At 45.5% G+C, this 23252-nt stretch overlaps 1 protein-coding gene across 7 annotated transcripts in view; it reads right to left on the reverse strand.

Annotated features, from left to right (window-relative positions):
* Positions 1-569: 569 nt before the first annotated feature.
* FLNB (filamin B) overlaps positions 570-23252 on the reverse strand; it is a 73304-nt gene continuing 50621 nt past the window's right edge. For 4 of the 7 annotated variants that reach the window (XM_074836150.1, XM_074836147.1, XM_074836146.1 and 1 more), the window contains 19 exons: positions 22061-22250; positions 19917-20164; positions 18086-18160; positions 17277-17379; positions 16244-16384; positions 14522-14650; positions 13875-14048; positions 13563-13721; positions 12971-13174; positions 12224-12376; positions 11800-11922; positions 10950-11216; positions 10355-10492; positions 10149-10264; positions 8158-8290; positions 6945-7121; positions 4272-4490; positions 3100-3303; positions 570-2395 (listed from right to left, as the gene is read on the reverse strand). In XM_074836150.1, the coding sequence (XP_074692251.1) occupies positions 2208-2395; positions 3100-3303; positions 4272-4490; positions 6945-7121; positions 8158-8290; positions 10149-10264; positions 10355-10492; positions 10950-11216; positions 11800-11922; positions 12224-12376; positions 12971-13174; positions 13563-13721; positions 13875-14048; positions 14522-14650; positions 16244-16384; positions 17277-17379; positions 18086-18160; positions 19917-20164; positions 22061-22250 (3141 nt within the window). In that variant the 3' untranslated portion in view covers positions 570-2207. The remainder of the gene's footprint in view (positions 2396-3099; positions 3304-4271; positions 4491-6944; positions 7122-8157; positions 8291-10148; positions 10265-10354; positions 10493-10949; positions 11217-11799; positions 11923-12223; positions 12377-12970; positions 13175-13562; positions 13722-13874; positions 14049-14521; positions 14651-16243; positions 16385-17276; positions 17380-18085; positions 18161-19916; positions 20165-22060; positions 22251-23252) is intronic. The other 3 variants (XM_074836151.1, XM_074836149.1, XM_074836152.1) reach the window with 2 other exon arrangements.

Raw genomic sequence — 23252 nt, forward strand, 5'->3', positions numbered from 1 at the left:
CTATAAAAAGGAAATAATCTGATAAACCTGGGGCAGGAAAGTCCTTGGCAGCTGCTGCATCTCAGGTTTCACCAAGGCTTCCAGCACGAGCCGTGTTTGGGAAAACATCTGCTGGTTTCCATGGTCTTACACCAAGCCAGCCAGCCCCAGGTGCAGCACCATGCCGGGAACCACCCTCTGCAAAGAGCCCCAGGGAGCCCAGAGGAGCCAGCGGGTGCCCCTGGCAGTGCCCCGGGATCAGACCAATGACCCTGCCTGGGACATGCCGCTCCCCGGCTCCGCTGCCCCAGTACCCGGGGTCTACACAGGGGAAAACCAGCACGGCCCTGTCATGGCCCATTCGCACTCTGCCCGCTGATGTCCAGTGTGTTTATGCCATGACATAACTTTTGCCAGACATTTTGGTTTAGGAAAAAATGTTTTAAAGAAAAGAAAAACTGAATGGCACTGAGATTACACCCAAGTTTTTCCCATCTACCTGCACGGTTCATGGGCTGGAGGTTATTCAGTCTGCCTGAAACTGCTGCATGCTGTAGTTTTAGTTTGAACTATATGAAAAGAATCCAATGTTGTTTTTAACATGCACATTTTAATGAAGCAAACAGTTCTATTTAATAAGTTATAAGATACAATTTTACAATCCTGCATTTTATTCCAGTTTATTTTGTTTTTACTTCCTAGTTTACAATGTAGTGAGCATTTCACATTAAGGCACAAAAAAAAGCACAGTAAAAAAACCCCAACCTTCCTTTATTTCCCCAATAACTGTGCTGGAGAGTAGTGCATCCACACGTAACTACAGAACCGTAAGCATGAACTTCTCCATAGGGACAGACAGCGATATTTCAACAGGTTTTCAACAAATCCTACCTTCTCCTAATCACAGAGTTAAAGCTCATTTGGAGAGTTTACTAAAGCCCCAGCAGCTGACAGCAATTCAGATATGCACTTGGGAAGTAGCACAGAGTAATCCGGGACAAACAGACAAGTTATAATGGAAGTTTTCACTCCCTGACCCTCAGCAGGAACGCCTTTTGCAGCACGAAGGGGATTTCAGGAGAGATGAGCATGCTTCAGGCATGTCCTTGGACTGAGATATAATAAAACAACTTGCAAAGATGGGTTTGTTGATTGGTATTGCTATTACGGGTAAATTCACACACCCGCCCTCCCTCCCACCCTGTACCCAACTACAGATGTGGGGTCCCAGCCCCAGGCTGGCTTCTTTGCACCATCTCAGCTACTCGCCTGGCCTGCACCCTCCAGGGAAACCACTGATCATCTTCACAATACACCACTGTGCTCTGACCTGCATCAATTTTGGGTCATGCAGGTGAGAGCTACACCTGGCTCGGCAAATTTAGGGGCTTTATTTAACACAGCCAAACCAGGGGTTGTTCTTAAAAAAAAAAAAAAAAAAAAAAATCAAAAAGAGTGTGGGGAGTTACCTGTAAAGTTACAGAAATTTCACCGGAATCCCAAGCTAATTAAAAACCACATTGCTAGCATCATGGCCAAAAAGCTACCTGTCTAGATTCACAAAGCGTTAACATAGAAAGGCTGAAAGCTCCCAGGAAGTCATTTTCAGTCTGCTTTTGGTTTGCTATAAAAGATAAACTTTTCCTAAATGTAAACCATTAGCAAAGCATTTTCAGAAACATTTTAAATTTGAGTGGTAAAGCCACTTTTAGTAGCTTTTTATAGTGTTAAGCGTTAAAATTGATCAAGTATACAAAGGCACCTATTATAGTACCAGTTTTACCTCATTTCTTTACAGAAAAGAATTTGAACTGGGGACAGCCCAAGTCATATTCCATAACTAAAATGTAAAGTCTCCAGTCAAATAAAATCAGTAGTTAAGATACCCAATTACAAAGACAAATTCCAGTTTTCGATTAATATCTAAAGTCTTTAACATCCGCAAGGGAAATTAGTGTCTAGTTATCCACATGATTCTCCAAACATTAACAGTGACTCGGACAGTACTGCAAAGGTACAATTTGAGAAGGATATTAAATAGATTGACATTAGGTTGGTAAGTAGGATAGAAGTGAAATGCTTGTAAAAAATAAAGTTAGAGTTTACTTCTGACTGTATTGAAATGTGAGCCGTGTGTATCTAGATACTGCGTTTTGCAACAGGACTGCACCAGTATAACTCTGCATCTGAATTACAAACACAAAGATCGACTCTGACACTTGGCGAGCTTAGGGAACGGTGACATGGAAGGGACTCCCAGGGATGTGCTCATCACCCCATTTCACCGCCAGAATATAGTCACCCCTTTCCTTGACGACATAAGTTACGTTGTACTGATGACTGCCCAAATGCTTGATGGATACCTCTTCGCATGGTATTGTAGGTCCATGGACACCAACTAACAACATATTTGAACCTACAGCAAAATAACAGACTGTTAGCATTCCTAAGCTTAAATAAACAAGCATGGCTGTACCATAATATATTAGCTCCATAACACAAGGATTTTGTTATTTTAGTTCACAGAAGGGTAGTCTGAGGTATGACTAGGCTAATTTAAGAAGGAATTTTATTTGAAAAAGCCTTCAACCTCATAGAGGCAAGGGTTTATATGTGCGTTTTGCTGGACCTGACAGGCTACCACTATCTAACTAGAGCACAGGAGACATTAACACTGCTCGTGAAAGGGAGCAGGCACGGCCTTTCAAGTACTTCGTTAGAAGTTGATAGCAAAGATCAGTGAACATGGCTGGCCTGTAATCCACCCACCACAAAGCTCCCGGATTATGACAACCAGCGCTCACGGCTTATGGGAACACCTTGCATTACATGCTACAATGCACCATGAGGGTTGCTTAAGTTCAGCAACCTGTTTGTTCTCATGCCATAACCCTGTGGTTTCTTTCAGGTGCACCTGGCTCAGATAAATCCATTTGGAGAGGAACTGGCATCTTTACAGCCTCTGTATTAGGACTGATTTGGTGAGCACTGTGTACCATTTAGTTTTTCTTCAGAACCAGATCATCACCTCAAGCTCTGAATTTTAACTTTGCAAGTTGGTTTAGAGTAAAAACGTCCAGCTAAACCACCCTGACATCCAGCTGGTTCCTGTACCCATACCTGCTTTGCTGCAGTCCACGGAGAAGGAGCTTTTCTGACCCACAAACGCCTTTGAGAGTCCTGCTCCCCGGGAAACCACTTTGCTAGCATCCGAGGTGGATTTGGGAATGGCGCTATAGCAAGTTTCAGTTGACGACCTTGTCACTGACTCTACCAGGATGGAAGAAGTTTCGTTGGCGCTGCCTGGGCTAACCAGTCGCTGTCCTGGAAACAGAAGAGATTTCTGACATTCAGATTCACCCCATCTGAAAGGCATTTACAAGGAGGTGTCAAAACCCTCCTAATGACTAGCATGCATTCTGCATCCAAAATGCATTTTTGGAGAGGAGCCATTTCCTACTTCAGTTTTTAAGCTGACATCTTCCAGCAACGCTGGCAACAATCCCATCCCAGAGCCCTTGAGTGGTTAAAAGACCACAGGAACTTCAGGATTCATTAAGCAAAGCTGGCCGCTTAAGAAGAGTTAATTGTGCTCCAATCACCAAATGCCAAAAATTACCCGAGTTGGCAGAAAAGCAGGTGCAATTTTGCAATAACCCATTTTGAAAGCAGAGCATGTCCCAGCCTGGGGGAGTGCAGTCCCTGCCGTCGACTCCCAAGAACATCACCGCGCCACGGGCACCAGGAGAGGGTTCACTAGCTCGGGGGCAGCAGTAGAGATGAACTCCAGTCTGTGCTTAAACACAGCACTGAAGAGAGAAAGAGCTTCCTAAACCAACCTTCCTCACATCACCTAAAAGCCTCCCAGACATTGCTGACCTTTGGTTAGGTGACACCTGCACCAAAATGAGACCAAGAGGGGCATCACTTATGCTAAAGGCGACCAGGTTTCAGGCTTGGGGGGTGGTGGGGGGGGTGGGATGCAAAACGGGTACTTCAGTCACATTTCCCTACTGCTAATGCAACACCCTAGTGCTAGGTCAGGATTTAATATTCCCCCATGAAGCTGTTTTACATCCCTCCACTGAGTCAACCCGGCAAGCTCTGTGACTAATGCTCCTGCAGGCTCTTCTGAGATCCCTCATCTAGGCTTTGAAGACGATGGGGAGAAAAGTTTTGCTTCTCATGTTTTGGGGCATCTAGACTTGAATGCCACACTATCTCGGAGGGACATATTTGCTGAATGACACAAACTACTTCAGGCACACAGTAAATACTGGTTAGCTTTTTACCTGTAACCTTTGCCTTGAAGGGGCTGCCCACTATGTGGTTAGGTCCACCATATTTAACTCCAATTAAATAGTTTCCTGGAGCCATGGGTGTGTACATGACTTTGTAACCTTCTGGAGTTTCCTGGCAGTCCATTTTCACCTTTGATGGCCCTTCAATTGTAACAGAGAGGGTACCTGGACCAGCCTTGGTCGTGTTAATGAAAAACTCCGACTGCAATCCTAGAAAGACGTAGCACAGTAAGACACACTCTTCCTCACACCCGATGTTACAAAAGCAGCCTGTTATCAAATAGGAACAGGTAATCTGGTGCAAGATGAGGCCACACAAGGCTGCAGGCAGGGAGGGACAGCATGCCTCCTGCCAACATCCTTGCACAGGCCAACCCTGACCAGGGGCTCTGCACCCCAGCAGTCTCCCCGCCGGCACCCTTGCTCCCTCCTCTGCTCATGTTGTGTGACTGCGAGGAGGGCAGGAAAATGGGTCATGAGAGCTCTTTAGGACCAAAATGGAAGGATCCTGGCATCAAAAGACTGGCTTAGAGAGAAAACTCTTAGAACGAGAGCCTTTCTACCCGGCGTCGGAGCCTGTGACGGCCCAGCCTCCTGCATGGCTAAGCTCAGGAAAGCTCAGCGCCATCTCACTGCCTGGACTGTAGATCAGGAGCAAAGAGCCCACAAGAAAGCAAGAGATGAGGGGCAGGAGATCTGGAGGGTGTTTGAACTGCTCAGCAACAGCACTCCAAGCAGTTTGTGGAAACAAAAGCTTGTTTAATTGCAGCATCTGGTTAACACAACTGGATTATTGCTGCTAATACTAAGCCAATGACACAATGCCAGCAACACAAGAAAAACATTAAGCAAGGCTTTCAGCCCCCAAATAATTTACTGTCAAACTCTGGCTTCAAACATTTATGATCTTTGGGTTGTTGTATCAGACACTGATGAGGAGGAATAAAGTGCTAGAGCTCAATCAAAACCAGGACGGTTGTGGGAAAGATTACTACAGCTGCAACTGAAGCATGCAAGCGTGGTGATGAACTAGGGAGTTTCTAACCTCTCCACACAAGAGGCTGCTGTGTTGCAATGCTGAAGAACCCAGCTCCCACAGAGGACTGTACCATCTTCCAGTGCTTTAGCAGTAAATCTCACTGGCACCGCCTGCCTGGGAGGTAAGGCAGGCAGCCTGCAATATGCACCACTCAACCAGAGGAAAATTAATTTCCAAAGCCAGCAAGCTTCACAGCTTCTCACTGAAGACTTCTTGCTCCGAAGTCACTGCTTTTTCCCTGTGACCAAAATGAAGGCTCGCATTGTTGGAGGCTGCAGACAGGCACATCTCCTGGGGGGACATTTCAGGTGCTCAGCCACTGGCTATTGAAACCTCTACACTAGATCATTGTTCAGAAACGCTGCTCAGCAGCTCCCAGGGCACTGAGCTTTTGGCAACTGCCAGGATTCAACAAGGGGGCACAGAGGAACTTTGCTGAAGTTAAACAGTCTATTTAGATTAAAAACAACCCCAAGCACCTTTATAGATGGAGAAAAACTCCCCTGTCCCTGATGCATCAGTGGCTAGTATTAATGACTGCTTTTGTTTCCACCTATTAAAGCAGCACTGGCTATAATATCTTTATTTTACATGGTGTATCCACATGTTTCCAAAACCAACTGCTTGGTTTCTCCAGAACAGCAGAAGCTTTGACTGAAAAACTGCAGTACTTTTTTTTTCCAGGGAGAAAAAAGGTATGAAATGGAATTCACAAGAGACAGCAGTAGGTAGGATAAGAGAACCTAGCTATCACCTTGCATTATCAAAAGGGAAAAAAAATAAATCCTGTTTCTCTGCTATTCACCTGTGTGTGTGGCCCAAGAAAGCACACAATTAAATAAATCAAAGCACATATCCTGGAATGTTTCCATACTTTCTAAGGCCATAAATCAATAGAAATAAAAAATAAAAACTTAAACCCTACATGCTTGAGATAAGAACTATCAGATGGGGCAGTCACAGCCAATAACTGAGTGTCGGATTCCCAAGAAGAGTCAGCATTCACACTGCATCTGAAGCACATACAGCACACTACAAACAGAACCAGCCGCTGTACTCCCTAAAGTTTACACATCGTATTACATTTAACTTGAAATTTCTTAGAGGTGCAAGCACTGAGGAGAAGGTTACTGGGTACACCCTCGTACCCATTTAACTAACAGGGGTATGCAAGTTAAACAAGACTCCTTCAACCAGACAGCCAACTCAATATGTGCATTCACAAAAGCCTCTGGCCTTTGCAGACATTGTGTTCACATGTGGAAGGGAGCCAGAGCATTCCAGAGATCTGAGGGACCACCGATGCAGAGATAAGCTAACCAGCAGAGTCACAGCTCAGCTGCTAACCAGTTCAAGTGAACTCGTACTGCAGTTGCTGCTTTGCAGAGGTTTTACGTTTGTTAAGGCTCAGTATAGCCTGGCGACTTGCTAATCAATGGTTACAAGACTTGAGGAGCATGCGAGAATGCAAAATTAGCCTGCACCCAGGTCGGCAGAGTATGTGGGTTAGTTCAGCTGCCTTAGCAGGGAAAGTCACGTAAAAATATGCCTAAGAACAGCTTCTGTCTCTGTCAGAAAGCCAAAGTGCAAACACATCCGTATCAGAGCTGTAAAAGAAGGGTTACCCGTGGTACCGCTCTCCAGGCCGGATCCGTACGCTGTGACGAGCGCGGGATTGCCCGCCTGCCCGGGCTCACCAACACGCACTTTGAAAGGGCTGCCCACGACATGGCTTCCGTTGAACTTCACGTCAATTGAGTGGATGCCATTTTCATGGGGGATGAACCGAACGGCATACTTATCTGCAAGAGAGAAGTGACTTTTCTGATACATCAGAGATAACAGTAGAACAATAAAATAGCAATTAAACCCAGCGCAGGGCTGGTTAGCAACCCAAGCAAGGCTTCTGTAACGCTTTGACATATTTTGGTCCCAGCTTCAGCAAACTCAGCTACACAAGCTGCTGGACTCATATTTAAGTAGGAAAACACTGTACTTATCACAGGAGGTGTCACGGGTTGCATTTTCACCTTGTCTACCAGGATCCGATCTCAGCTGTCATCTAGTCTGCAGGGTGAGTTTTAGGGTTATTTGCCTCACACATGCACTAAACGTGACAGCTTAATCACAGCTCAACCCGTCAGCGGTCGAGGGAGCAGCGCAGAGAAGAAAAGCAGCTGGTAAGAGCAAGCCAAATCTTACCAGTGGGCTGAGTGTGCTGCTCTGACACCACAGACACCGCACCTCTGTTTAAGAAAGTCATTTAATAATTTGCTGGTATTTAACGTTTTTGATTGCATGTTAACCCAGAGGAGGGACCGATCTTCCCCAGCCGGACAGCTGCTGTCTGTCCACAGTACAGACTATAACTCATTCAGACTTCAAGTGAAAAAGAAAAGCTCATTGCTGAAACAGGTGTTGAGCTTTCTGTAGTGTTTGCTTATATTCAGCTTCCTTGACGTTTTGTATGAAGGACTGACTGCGAGTTAAAAATAAACTATTAGTCAAAGATGGAAGCATAGCTTTGAAAAATAAACTTCTTCTCTTGCTAAATTCAACAACCACAGCATATTTCATTTATGACTAGTTTCACTGTACCTCCACCAGCAAGCCAAGACTTAAATATCTGTATCTTACACAAGTTCAGGCTCAGTCATTTCAAGAGCTATCTAGGAAGAGCATGGACTCCTGACACCAGGAAGTCATTCTCCAAGCAAGGTGCTTGTCCCTCGGGTACACTGCTCACAAGCCAAAGGGACAAAAGCCCCCCGCTAGGTGTCAGTGAGTGTGCTTTGGTGGTCACCCTGTTTGTTTTGACCAACATAAAGCCGTGCTCACCTGGCTCCAGCTCAGACACGTGACACTCTTCTACAGCTCCGGAGGGGCTGTGGACTTTAGCATCGATCTTGCCCTTTGCCCCATTTAGCCTTATAGCAAAGGATGCCGGCTGATTAACTTTTAATCCAGACTCCTGAGAATGCAACAGTCAGATTATCAAATTTAAACTTCTTGTTTCAGACAGCACAAGATTTCTGGCAGGGAAATAACCACTTCAGCAAATTTTCTTTTTTTAAAGATTTCAACAAAAGGCATAAAGTTGTGACTTGCATTAACTGTCAAATTAGAAGCTCTCTCCCTCTTAGGGGGGTGGCTGATTTAGCAGTCACCCACACTGGCTAGGCTGATTCTTCCCATGGTAACCGATTGTTTTTGGAAGTCAGACGACTCTGCCAAATCAGGCAGAGGCAGGTTTAAGAGACTAGTCACTTGTTATCACTCAGGTCAGTCCCCAGTATTCAGGCACTTGATTTAAAGGATGTTTAAGCTATAGCTCCATTTTCAGCATGTTCATTGATTCCAGATTCATTCAGGGGAAAAGCCTCCCTCTGATAATCCAGTTTTCTGAAAGAGCAATATGCATGTTTATATTTGCCACAAGAGGCTGCATTTAGAACGCCACCACAAGATGTCTTAACATGAGAAAGTAATTTAAAACATGAAACCAGATGTTGCTGTGCTGTCAAGCCATCGGTGGAAGGCGAGGCAGCTCAGCATCCATGGTCCTCAACCAGAGAAGCCCACGCAGCTATCCAGCAGTAATATTTTATGCTGAACATACTTTACCTGATCTTGTTTTCAATTAAATCCTGAAGAGGGAAATAAATGCAACTGAGTAGAACTGAGATACAATGTATAAAGAAAGTCCCTGATGCAGGTTTAGCGGAGGCTGATGTTGCACACTGCGCTCCGTTATAGAATACTCAGCTTTATCTGCCTCTGCAGGACTTAACTGAAGCGAGTATTCCTGTCAAAGAGTCTTTAAATGAAACACAAGAGAAACATCAATACCACAGCGACTAATTAACGCCCTTGTAACTCCTGGTTAGAAGAGATACTATCGGATCAGGCTGTCACGATTCATTTACACAGCCAAGGTAGAGGAGTCCTGCAGCCCAGGCAAATTCCTGGGGACCACAGCTGGGACATATCCAAAAAAAAGCCTCAACTGAAGTACTAATTGCTTATCACTACTTGATGAAGACTGAGGTACAGTATATTTAGACACAGATTCTCAGTCTCATATTCCAAGTTTCTGGTTTTGGAGATTTAAGTCAGGCCTTTAATGTTGTTTGTATTTTAATGCACGTAACCACACACACACAAAAATGATATGGTGAGGTTAACGGATGAGCCCAGACCAAGTACAAAGCTGTGATTCACTCTGAGATTGGCTACTGTTCGTGAATCATCTGAGCTGCAACTGTGTGGTTTCGTGATGTCAGCCAGAGTAAATCTGCGCCCTGACCTCATGGTGGGGCCCCCTCCATCTGCCCATGCAAATGCTCCAGCAAGGCTGCAGCAGTGTCCCAACCGCGTGGCCCTACGCTGCCTCGCCTGTGGAAACCCAGCTCTTCAGCCCACATACCAACTGAGTAACTTGGTACCAGCACAGTCACCAGTGGTTCATGTTCATGTTTCAGTTCTCTCTGGCACTCCCCTCGCTAATGGGATGAAAAGCAAGTTTTAGCTCCTTCAATGCTATTTCTATAGCCTCTTATTCTTAATTCCCAAGTGTTACCACCCGTAATACACTCAGTTGAGCCTTCTGCCTTCAAATTCTGGCTAGGCAGAGCTGGGCCAGCTCTACTGGCCCAAGTTACCAAGGGGCCAGCTGCCAAAAACCTCTCTGGCTGCAAGCTGAGCTTGGAAACACGCACCAAACAAGGCAAGGCTGTTACTAAGAAGGAAGGGCAACCATTTGGGTCTTGGAGAACAAGGACGAAATCAGTCTGTGTGGCAAGTTGTGGAGATGTTTCCTTATGTCTCACCTGAAGGCTAGTGACAGTGAGCCTGCGAGCATCATCGGATGGGGCGATGACGGGAACCAGGTAGGGGCTTTCAGGAATGTGCTCGTCATTGAACTTTATGGACACCTCATAGTTGCCTGCAGGGAGAAAAGAAGCAGTGAGCATCCTCAATTTCTTTGAGAGTAGCATTCAGTGTTATTTCAGTATGATTTGGTCTTGGTACACACCTGGCTCTTGAACTATGTATGATACACCACAAGATCCATCTTTATGGTCCTCAAAGGCAATTTCTGCTTTACTTGGGCCTTCTACAGCAATAGACAGTCCTCCAGCTCCGGCTTCCCGTGTCCATATACTGAACTCGGCTGTGAAGAACATGAGAGCACACATAAGAGTAAGTTTGGTGCTGCTAGGTTTCAGCTTCTTCCTAACAGACCATGCAGCATCCCATACTTATGTGTATGAGGAATGGTACCTCGTCCCATCACCCTGGGTGATAACACTTAGCAGTTTCTTCAAGAGGCTCCTATTAGCCTTGAATTAGCCTATCAGCCCCATATAACACACCTTACAACCTCAAGCTCATCCTGTGAGAGCAGTCAGTTTCCAAAACACGTATTTCCAGACTTCTCCATCTGCATGATGCAGCAATATCATTTCTCCTTGTTCTTCCACTGATCACCCTTGGCTTGGGGCAACCTATGGTGTTACACCAAGCTCTGCTCAAGCTCTCAGAGGAGAGGGCAACAGAAACCAAAGCACTGCGCTGCAGACCTGCTGTGCATGGCAGGCACTGGAGCCTAGCGAGAGCAGAGGACTCACCTGGGACACCCGTCTCTCCACGCTCCAGCCCTGGGCCTCCAGCTCTCACTTTATGGGCTCCTCCCTCACCCAACGGCCCCACGGTGAACTGGAAGGGGCTGCCTGGCACCGGCTGCCCTCTGTATTTGACATCCACAGTGTGGACCCCCATTTCTTGTGGCACAAAGCGGACGCAATAGGTGTTTTTGTCAGCCTCTACGATTTCAGCATCAAAGTTTCTTCCAGAGGGACTAGTTACCTGGGCTGTCATATCCCCACAATCAATTTCTAACAAGAAGAGAATTAAAAAAAAGCAGATTAGAAAGTGACAAAGGGTTTTGGTATTTTGCTTTTGGAATTAGGACCTAAGCTCAAGTGATTACACCGTACAAATGACAGAAGAGGCATGTAGGTGCCAGTTTGTAGGCTCAGCTAGATGCGTGCTGCCAAGCAGCAAGCCCAGCCAACTACAGCTTACCAGGTACTATGGAAGGCAGATGAAGAGGCTGGATAAGCGCAGCCAGCTAAGACTGGCCTATGTGATCCACACATGCCAGACAGCAGTACAAACACTTAACAGACAACATGACAGTCTTAAAACCCTGGAGACAGGATGAGCTGTGCAGCCCATTCTCCAGCCTGCTGTATACAGGATAGATTAAGGCCTCCCTGGTATTTATTTATCCATACGTTGACCATGGTTATGCCTATTTTTAACCGTTCAAAGAGACCACACTACCAGCATTTCTTCCTTTAACTATCTTAATATGAGGATGCCTTAACAACACTGAAGTTTCTATTTACTCTGCTTCAGGTACACCCATGCTATACCAATGCAAGTTATGGTTATGGGGATAAGGACAGTACTTACCTGGAATTTTTAGGTTCAGATCACATATACTTCCTACTGTTGCAACAGAGGGAGCCCGTCTTGTTCGTGTGATGCTCTCCTTAACTCTTCCTTCCCCACTTATCTTCACAGTAAATGGGCTGCCTGTAAGTACCACAGTAAGTCATTCCTCCTCCACTCATTACACACTGCATTGAGGGGAGGAGTGAAAGCTTCCTCTCACTTGTAGTGGATCATAGGGGAAGTTTTAGAGTCAGCTAACAGTCAGGTCCAAGTGAAATACACCCATGTAACCAGAACAGTTTTGGATGCTTGCTGCTTGTGGAGGGTACTGGTAGGACCTCCTTGAATCTTTGGGACTTGCAGTCCAAACGAGATCACACTGCCCATCCACAGTAAGACTTCTGTCGTACTAACCAAAAAGTTGCTCAACACTTCTGCTTACCTGGAATATGTTCATCTGCAAATTTAGTGGACACAATGTACACGCCAGGTACAGTTGGAAAATAGGACACTTTGCAAGTTCCATCTTCTAGGTCTTCAGTTTGGATATCTACCTTGCTGGGTCCTTCAACTGCCAGTGAGATCCCACCATAACCTACAATATAGCTAAGTTAGCCATAGATTTCCATAGCGCTATTATAAATTTGATGTAAAATAGTCCAAACCCATAGCAGTAGCTAGTCAGTAGGTTTGTACCATAACGGGCACATGGGAGTTGCACGATGCCTTAATGACATTTTTGTAATCCTCAGTCAGATATTGAAGGCACAGCATGCATTCAGCTCCTAAAATGCTCTGACCATATCCCTTTTATTTCACTGAAGTTCAAAAGTCAGCTTCAAAGACTGTGGCCAAGGCTCCACATTAAACCAACAGGGAAATATCTTCCTCATTTCCTTCTTGCTGTACACAACAATGCTAGAACCAGCACCATCAAATGAAAGAAAAGCTTCATCAGTGCCTCACTGACAGTCCTTGTTGGCTGTAATGGAAGACATCAGCCAAGGCAATGCAAAGCATTTTAGAAGTTAATAGCATTGTCTGTAGTTAATAACTGACAATAATGACCATGCATGCTTAATACACTATGTGCATCTGCTGCTTGGTGGTCACACTGAGGTAGACAACACTCATTTACGGAGGATACATATCTCACACCATCCCACAGTCCTTTTGCAATGGAACTAACCTGCGTCTCTTGTGTCTACAATGAAGTCACACATTTCAAAGGTTCGTCCTTCTACCAAGCCACGTCCAAAAACTCTCGCTCGTCTGGCATCTCCTATCTCAGACTGGACCACCATGATTGTTACAGGGCTGTTTGGTACATGGCTCCCATTTTTCTTAATGCTAACCAGATGTTCTCCCACTTCCCGTGGAATGAATGAGATGCCTACAAAGCAGAGAAATGTGACAAACTTATTCAATTTTCATGCATGTTATACTTGATTTAAATGCCTTAATTACACCAAGAAATGGAACACTGAAGGAGTACTCTCTTTACACATGTTAAGCGTTGCTCTCAAATGGGCCACAAAGCCATTCACAAATGTTGACAAACAGCACTTCAATCACAACCTGGCACATCACACACAAGCTAACACAAGAAGTCATTCTTCATACTCTTCTGTCTTTGGCCAACTGTACCAAACAGTATCAACCACCTGGTTTGACAACACTCTTCTGGAAAGGAGCAGAGAAGCCAGTCATTTTACATAGCAAAGCAAACTGGAGTAGAGGCCACTACACTACTCTCTCAGGTCAAGACTGTCAGAGCTTACCAATGTGGTTATTGGGTAGCCTTTTCAGAAGACAAGGCTCATCACGACCTGATGGGGCTTTAATGCTGGCTGTTAGGAGACTGAGATCAGTCTCATTGATGTCCAACAGAAAGTCAGCAGCAGAACCAAGCTTAACCTGGGACCGTCTTCTGTTATCATCTGAATATATAAAGAGAAACAAGTCAGAAAATATTACAAGGTTAAGTGCAGAACAAGTTGGAGGACTTCATGTTCCGGCCACAAATCAGGTCCCCCATGCTATCAGAGGTTAGTTTTCATTATGAAGTGCTTCCAGAAGTCTAAACTTTATACCTGTGATCTTGGCCGTGAACGGACTGCCCGGGATGTGCTTGTCGTTGTACTTGACCAGGATGCTGTAGTTCCCAGGTAGAGTAGGCAGGTATGTGACTGTGCATGTTCCATCTTTGTTATCAATGCAGCTGATCTCTGCTTTTGAAGGTCCTTCAATAGCCAAGTCCAGCCCACCTAAGAAACAAGGAGAACAGCACTTCTGTAAATCTTCGTGTACACCAAGTCCAAAGACTTGGTCCAGAGAGAAATAGCCAGTACTTGGTACTGAAAACGCAGCTTAGATATATATTTTCAAAGGACAGCAGCAAAACCAGCTCAGGCCAATCCACTAAGACCACAACTCTATTCAGCCTTTTAGCTAACAGTGATTTCACATCCAGTCACCATCCACTGGATCTAAGCTACCTTCAGTCTATTTTTAATTAAATGAATCATTTGCACCCTGTACCACAGGGTCCATCTACTGCTCTCGGGAAGAGGTAATAAAATAGTTTTTATTGCAAGTTACAGCCTGATATTTGCACAAGTCATTTGTATCACACCAGAGATTCATAGTTGGATAGATGAAGGCAAATTAATGATGATGCGCATTATACTTCCAGAAATTTCCTAGTTTAGGGTAGGATGGGTTTAAAGAACATACTTACCCTCTCCTGCGTCTTCCGTGACAATGGTGAAAGTTGCTGGTTTATTGGCAACCCCATAAATGAGGCCAGGCCCATAAGCAGACACACTGCCGCTGTTTGGATAATTCACATAGAACTGCAGAGGGCTCTCTAAAGGAAAAATAAAATCAAAATAAGCACTTTTAAGGATGAGTGGGCCTGGACTATGAGAACAAAACAGACATCAAGCTGCTCCAACCCAACGGGATCTTATGCTTACTGATACGTGTGTTCTTCAGTGACATTCTCACTAGATATTTCAAGAACCTTTACGGGACTGTAATGCACTTAAAATGAATAAGCCTCCCCTTTCATCTTCAAAAGATACTTCTCCACTATTTGTTTCACGTTCGGTTGTGACAAAGTAAGTGTTACTCAAAGTACCAGAGATAAGCTTCAATGTTGTTGTAAAGGATCGTATTCATTACAAGTTTATTTTTAGCACATTAAATCAGAACATGACTCAGAAGCAGGCTTTCAGTTCAGGCACAGATCCTGAATTTTGGTAGCTCAGAATTAGGAACTAGCACAGCACATTGTCTGACTCAATGGACCTGAACTAGCAAATTTGAAGGGTATCCAAAAACATATTTGCCAGCCTCAGATTAGCTAAGCTGGTGCACAAGAACAAAAAGTACAGTCACCAACAGCCATTAATGGTTTCAAAAAAATGCACTGATAGCTCTTAAGTCCAAAGATAGATTTTGCAGCCAAGACAGTAGCAAGTTTGATTCATGATAGCCTTCAAGAAGGGAACATTATGGCACATCATCCTTCTGCCCAGGCACCAGGTAATGCTCTTAGTGAACTGACAGATCTGACAGTTTGGCACTTACGGAGGTGCTATATCCATACAAAGTGCTGAAGATATTGAAGTAGCACCATCCATCACATTATTGAGCTCCCTACTTCAACCAAAGTTATCCTGTGTTTCTGTGCAACATTAGAACCAGCAGCCCAGTCCAGGCAGTGCTGAAGGTATTTGTTTCACGTCTACACGTCATTCTACAGATCCGCCCCTTTTCGCCCCAGCCCCAGGCAGCCGGCATGCTCGGAGAACCGTGGGGCAGCCCCAGCCCCCAGGTGAGGCAGAGCTTTGGCTGGGGAGATGCAGGAGCTGGTGAAGTAAGGTCAAAGAAGAGGAGAGAAAAAGAATGAAAATCAGTGGTTTCTGTTTGTTAAGAAGCAGCCAAGAAGAAAGAAAGATTACAGCATAGTGTGCATATGTGTTTTATTTTATTGCAATGAGATGGAAAGAGTAACTATAGTGTTTTAGCCACTTAGTCTTCCCCACAGATTGGAGATTTTATGCCAATGCAGTTTTAAGGATAAACATATACTGTAACCACTAGTTTTGTCAAGCACCACAGCAGTGAATTTCAACCTGAAAAAAATGGTAGTTTGAAAATTGTATGTTTCTTCTTCGTAATAAAATGCCACAAAAGCCGGTTTCCCAAACCAAAATCCATTTTAAGCCTGGCTGGTACTATTAAACCACAATGGAAGCTCACATGTGCCAGCACTTACTCCTTTGCTTTAGCTGCTCTCTGGACTGCTTGCAGATGAACTGCTGCCGAACAGTAAGACATCCTGGGCAGTTCTTACTGCAGCACACACAACTAAGCTATAGAAATCTGAACACAGAGCAGATGCATCAGCAGGACACTGCACTCGGATTTGTGTCACCTGCTTTGTCAGACTCACCTGGGATGTGCTTTCCCATGTATTTTATGTGCATTTCATGCAGCCCAACCTCAGTAGGAGCATATCTCACTGTTACTGTGCCGTCTTTGTTATCCACAATATCAGGCGTATCTGTCTTTCCAGAGGGCATGTGTACTTCACCTGCAAAAAGCCACCGTGGGAGTTACAGAAGGAGAAGCTGCCTGCTTACCCTCTCCCACCCACAAAGAATTGTCTAGCCATTTTAAACAAGCATTTTAAATTGTTAAACCCCTTACCCACAGGCACAAATAGGAAACTAATGGGAACACTAACCAGACATGTTTTCTACTTAAGCTACATGAATACAATGCAGCAGCAGACATCTGGCAAACAGTCCTGTGACCTTACAAACTCTACAGAGGCAGGGCCTCAGCCACTAAAATTTCCACGGCAAGCTCCAGGAAAGGCACCGATCTACCTCACTCCAAGATGCTCCCTCTCCTGCAGCTCTTCTGAAAAGGAAAGATCAACTGACTCTTCAGCAGGGACAGACCAGGGCTTGGGGTGGAATTGCTGGGCTAGAGGGCAGGAGGGGACACAGCCCCTGTGTGCAGGAGCTTAGTGCAACCAGGATATTACTGGGGTGATGCTCTCAGCTGCCAGACCTGGGGAAGAGGGGTTGCCTGCTTTGGAGAAGGTGTGTGACAGGAATGCAGGATTAGACTGTTTTGCAGCATCTGCACAAAGTAATGGAGCTTATCAAGGATGCATGTAGCTGCTCTAGAGGGGAAAAAGCAGCAACAGGTCCTACAGTGCAGTAGCTCACAGTCTAGCACCAATGACCACAGCAGCACCAAGAATCCCCTCATTTAACTCAAAACCATCGACGGGGCGTATCCTGCTCACCCTCAGCGGGTGCCACTTGATGTGAAATTAAACAATTAAGTTGCTGGCAGGATACAACCCTCCCCCACACACTGTGGTCTAGACCACCCAGACTGTTAGCAGCAAATGGATAAACATGCTAACAAAAAGCAAAACCTCCCCGAGAGACTACACATACTCCAGGTACCTGTTATTTCTCCTTTCCTTACAGCAAAAGGGATAACCATATCAAAGGGCCTGAATCCCATGCCGTTCATGTCTCCAACTGGGACGTAAGCTTCTTCCGTGACCTAAAGGAAGCAAAAGGATGGGACACTTCAAAAAGGATGGTAGACCCAAACGAGCACTGAGCAACTCCACTGTGAGCACAAGCAGAAGAGAGCATGTGGTGATTATCACAGCCAGCCACGGGACTGGGCTCAACCAGAGCAGCGTCCAGCCAAGCTCTCCTTCGTGACACCACCACACTGCAGAGCACAGCGAATCAAACATGGTGTGCATGGAAGACATGCTGGAAAAAAGTTAGAGATAAAAATGGAACACAAAGGGATGGAAGACAATGTAGCGCACGCAAGACCCAAAGTGGCTCCATCTGAAAGGATTTAGTTGCTTAAGGCCTGGAAGAGAAAGTGATTTTGAATGGGGCAGAGTGATTGCAACACAAAATGGACAAAAGAAACAAGTTTCACAATGCAGCTCTGGACTCAAGACACTGTGCTGTTTTACCGAGAAAACAAAAGCTTTTGCCAACAGGAGACATTGCAGAAGTAGAAGCTGTAGGTGTAATGATCCTCTTTGTGTTTAAATGAGAATTTATTTGGAGACTCCCTTCAAGCAGCAAAGAAAAAACAAGGTCTGGATCCCAAGAACAATTGATCAAACAGAAAGAATGAACACAATGACCAGAGAGATTCAAGCAGTCCCAAGAAGCAGGCTGTCTTCTGAAATGGAACACAGATGGGGGAAAACCAGCTGAGAAATGTAAAAATTGTGTACCCAAGGGCGGAATCCGGGGGGGGAGGCGCCCACTGGCTCCTGCGACTGCACGGCAACATCATCTGCATCTACAGCCTGGGCAGGGGTAGAGGCAGGTTAGGTGTTATTCTGGCATGGAGGTATTCCCACCTTTCACAGTACAGACGCATTGCTCCTTCCAGCTCCTCGACATCTTCCTCCCACTGTGGAGCCCTCCCAGTCCTCTTGCCATTGCAAAGGCCTGGATCCAGCCAGGGGAGCTGGGAAACTGCCTGTATCCACAGGCACTGGACACTGGGGGAAGCCACCAGCAGCGCAGCAAAGGGACAAAGCCTGTACGTGCCATTGTTGGGAGCGAAGCTGGAAAGCAGTGCTTAAACACTGGTGGAACTGAATTTCAGAGTTGCTTTTTTATGGGACTGGTGCAGGGAGGGAGGTGAAAGGTTTAAACCTAAGATGCAAGTCCCCACATACTGTGCAGCACGGTGTGCAAGCTGGGAGGCAGGGGAGCCTGCTGCTGCGGGAAGGCTGCTCCCGGCTCATGCACTTGGGTGAATGACCCAGCCCACGACCAGTCATAGCTGCAAAGCTATTATTCTGATTCATAGCTGGGATAGCGTTGTCAAGACACCGAATGTGTTTTCCCCCAGCACAGCCTCCCTTCCCACCAGGCATGCCAAGAGGATGACTTGCAAATTCCCATCTCCCCCACTTAACCCAACAAGAATGGCCGGGGCTGACACCCACACACGCAGCTCCACCGGGCTCAGCCATGCCAACTCCTCCTGCCCATTTACACCACTGCAAACTACCCTAACAAAATAACCCGCTGGAAACTTATGCATGGAAAGACTCCACTAAGAAACCCAATGCAAAACAGAACTACTGCTCTTTTACTGTCCTCTGTCCCCAGCTGAGACATCCAAGTCAAACATGTACTGTATCAGTCAGCTAGGAAGTGGGAATTTTGGCTGGCTGGGAGCAGGCTCCCTGACCCTGAGAGGCATTTCCTGCAGTGAGCTTTGAGCGGTGACCAAGGGAGTCATTTTTCTCATGGAAATCTTCAGAGACATTGGTCGTGATCTGCCAGGGTGGCAGGTAGGAAGAGCCAGCGTGCCTGACCAACGGACTCTGGCCAGACTCAGCACAGGTATGGCCGTGTAGTTTCATGGACCAAGATGCGCTGGAGGCCGCCTCAGCTGAGATTACAAGACCAAGGTTCATTTTGCCAACGCTGAGAGCTGTTCTTCACGTGAAGGGCTTGTGTGAGCCCTGAAAGGCACCTAGTCTGCTCCTCTGGGAAGCTGGGGTTTTTGTTTGCTTTTTAAACCTAAACATGCCAAAGTACTGCATGTTGGAAGGAACGTAATCAGAAGGAGGGGGATTTGGCTGTAACAGTTTAACTAGCACTTGCAAATCATTTTTAAGTGTGAGCTAACAGCCTGCTTCCCTGGGATCTGTCAGCAGACCATTCCTTATTTTGGGGTCGACATTATAAAGTGAGAGAGACGGACAAATCAGAGCACCGTATCTGACAACGGCTGAAGTAATTAGTTGTAGAAACTGATTACAACCACTCTTACATAATTTAGAAAAAGAACTACACGGTCAGAAAATTAAAAATGAATTTGTTCAGAGAAGCCAAGTCTTCATCTTCTGATGGCTTCTATCCCTCTTCACTTAACTGTATTGCCTGCTCAAAAAGAGCTCTGCAAGTAACAAGGATTCATTAGCTCCTCCTAGTCTAATAAATGCCTAAACAAACATTTATACACAGAGTTAACCTATCACTAAATAAAACGTGGCAGCAGGAATCTGAGTGGGAGGTATTTTCGGAGCAGAGCTGGCTTACCATGACGGTGAAAGGACTGTTGGGAATGTCCACCCCACCAAAGCGGACATAAATCACATAGGTTCCTGGTTTGGCAGCGGTATAGAAGATATCATAAGTCCCATCCTCATTTTCAACAACATCTGCTTCAGCTTCTGTCCCATCTGGCGTCAGCACGGTGCACGTCACTTTTCCCTTCCCTGCTGATTTGGCATCTACCACAAAACCAACCTCCTCACCAGTCTTCACAGTGGGTGCAATTCCAGGACCTACAAGGCAATTTTCATTACAGAAAGCGTTCAGAGGACAGTTTTCCCAGGCAGGCCGCCCACGAGGCACCTGGGAAGCACAGCACCAAAACGTCGGTCCCAGGGACCCACAGAGGTGGTTTTAGGAGCAGATGTACAAGGGATGTTCATCACGCTGGTCAGCACAGTGGCACGCAAGAGCTGGCCACCAGCTTTCCTTCTCCTCTGCAATCAGAGGCTGGATGAGAACAGAGGGGAAAAAAAAATCCTAAGTTGGAAGAAAGAAATGCCTTAACCCATACTCTTATCGTCATACTCCTTTATGCAGAGCCAAAGGCACTATCTTCTGCCCTGGCCAGCAACTCTGTTGTCACTACTTTAACATAAACTTCCCTGTGTAAGCAGCTATAAAAGGGCACAGTAGCAGCCATGGCTGTTTCCTCCTACATTACCCACAAACTATTTTCCACTGTTCTGCCACACATCCCAAAAAAAAAAAAGAAAATCATGAAACAATGCCCAAATTGTAGCAATCAGATCCAGCCTGAAGAACAGTGTTTAAATGGGAACTATTAAATCTTATTTGCAGTACATATTCATTACTCTTGCTTTTGACCAGCACTTCTTACCAGGTAAATGGCTTGTTTTCAAGTGGCAACAAACCTGCCATTTTAATACCTTGATGGTATTCCAGCATCTACTCCTACGGCGATTGTATTTCAGCTTTACAGTGGAGAGTCAGAGGCGCTTCATGGAAAAGGGAAATTTAAGCTGGCATCTGAGAGTAATCTCCATCACAGTTATTTTGAATAGTTAGCGATTTGAGTTACTTGGAAGAGTATCAGATTCAGCCATTAAGGCCTCTTTTAAACAAATTTTGAAGCAAAGAGCATACCTGCCACTCTGTGTTTTCCATTGTGTCAGGAATCTATTTCTGTTTAAGCAGGCTTCAAAGCAGCCAGCTGCCAGATGAGCACTAGATATGCTCTAACTGTACCATGCAGGTCAGCACAATACCCAGACACTCTTACAGGTCTACGACTGCAGATTGTTTCCCTGTTCAATCTGGTCTTGTCTGATTTATTTATTTGTTTTAAAATCAGGGGATTTAACATTCAGTGGCGTTCTTGTAACTAGTTCCTGTCATTTCTGCTCCCTGCCACAGCCTCCGGCTGGCTGGGAAATGGCAGAGTGCCATGGTGGCCAGCCCAAAGCTGCATGATGACCACCCATCCTGAAAACAGGTAAGGGCTGAAGCTGTAAATGTGCTCCTACAGCAACAAATTTGGAGTCCCTTCTCTACACCAAGGCACTGATTTTTGAGGCAATGATTTTTTTGAGTTGTAGTAACATCTTATCTTTAGGTTCTCTCTCCTTCCACCCACGCCTTCCAAAAGTCTGTTCAGGCCCTGGCCAACCTTGACCAGACAGAAAAGCAGCAGAGACCTCCACTAATAACACCCAGCTAAACAAGCTTTGCTAATGCAGAAGCACATGGCCAGCTATTTACATCCTCAGAATTAATTCTGTTCTTGCTTGGAACAAAAAGCTTCTTGCAACACTCGCAGGGCAAGGAGCATGATGCAGTCAATGTGTGCAGATGTGTTATTTTTAAATCAACCTCACTGCAGTTCTCAGCAGGATTTATCTAGGCCAAAATAAGCATCAGACTTTGGTTGCATCTGGCTGTTTATAACAACCCAGGCAGTCTGAAAGATTCTGCTAGAGACTACAAGAGATTCCTGCTCACCCACAGGGTGGACACTTCGTTACCTTTAGGAAAACCTCTCTTGTAAGAGCAGCCAGATTACACAAGTCTCTAGTGTCTTCTACACCCATTACATCAACTGGCCCATGCTCAGAAGGTAGCTTTACACCAAGTACAAACTACAGCAACAGAGAAGAGCCAACACTCACCTGTGGCCAAACACTTGCTGGCATCTCCAGCTGGAGATGCCCGGATCCGATAGGGAGAGGATGGGATATCATCTCCACCATACTTCACACCAATCGTATAGCGGCCCGTTTTGTCGGGGACATAGGTGACTGTGTAAGTGCCATCCTTGTTGTCATGAATGTCTACTCTCTTGGGTTTGCCCTCTTGGTCCTGAGGAATGCAAACCAGAAGATTTAGGCACTATGAAGTTAGTTATGAATTCCTTTAGCAGAGCAACAAATCTGTTCACAACCATATTCAGACAGTCTCAAACAGATACAGAACTGCAGCTTTTTGAGGGTTAAATATATTTCACTCAAGGACTAGTACCAGAAATAGACTATTAGGAGAAAAAAGGTACCAGACCACTATAAAACAATCAGTACTATCATTAACTACCCTTTGATACATGAATGTTTATGAGATGCAGCAAGCCATTTTAATGAACTTTATACTAATTGTAAGAAGCTTTAGGCTTCATTGTCATATCACTGCTGGAAATGAAGAACACTTCCCAGGTCCCTGAGGCACAGATCAGGAGTCAGACTGTGCAGCTCTGTCCCGACAAAGCACTGGGTAGCCAGCGGCTCCCTGAAAGGATTTTATTTCAGAGGGAAGCATTACTGGAGTCTGCCGCCAACCCTCCTGCATGAGGCACCCAGCTCCTGACACACTGCAAGGTCTACAGTTAAGAGCAGGTCTATGTAGTCCCTTCAACTACCATTTCTACACTGAAAACAAGAATTAAAGAGATGCATAAACAACACAGATCTGAGCTTCAGCATCGAGCTTTCATACCTACCACCAAGAACAGCACTGTGCATAATGTTCCCAACAGAGCTACTCCCAGCCTCAGCTTTCAGGGCAACTCATCAGCTTCAAAGCATGAAGCATTTTAGAAAGTCTTCCAGGCCTGCTTACACAAATGCTGTGAGGAGGATCACCTATGCACTCCCACCATGCAGGACTTGTGGAACTTGAACTTCAAAGCCATGGCCAGGCTGGGAGCTCTAATAAGCATTTTGGATCCTTTAAGAGCACACTTGCATGCCAGAATAAAGGCAACTGCTTTGCTGCACCTGAGAAGACAGCGGGATAGCAAGGGAGCAAGAATGCAGAATGGCAAGTACAACCAGCCATGCCATGACCTAGGCATGCCAGAGCTGAGAAATG

The sequence above is a fragment of the Strix aluco genome, chromosome 11, assembly GCF_031877795.1.
Source record: "Strix aluco isolate bStrAlu1 chromosome 11, bStrAlu1.hap1, whole genome shotgun sequence".
Taxonomy (NCBI): domain Eukaryota; kingdom Metazoa; phylum Chordata; class Aves; order Strigiformes; family Strigidae; genus Strix; species Strix aluco.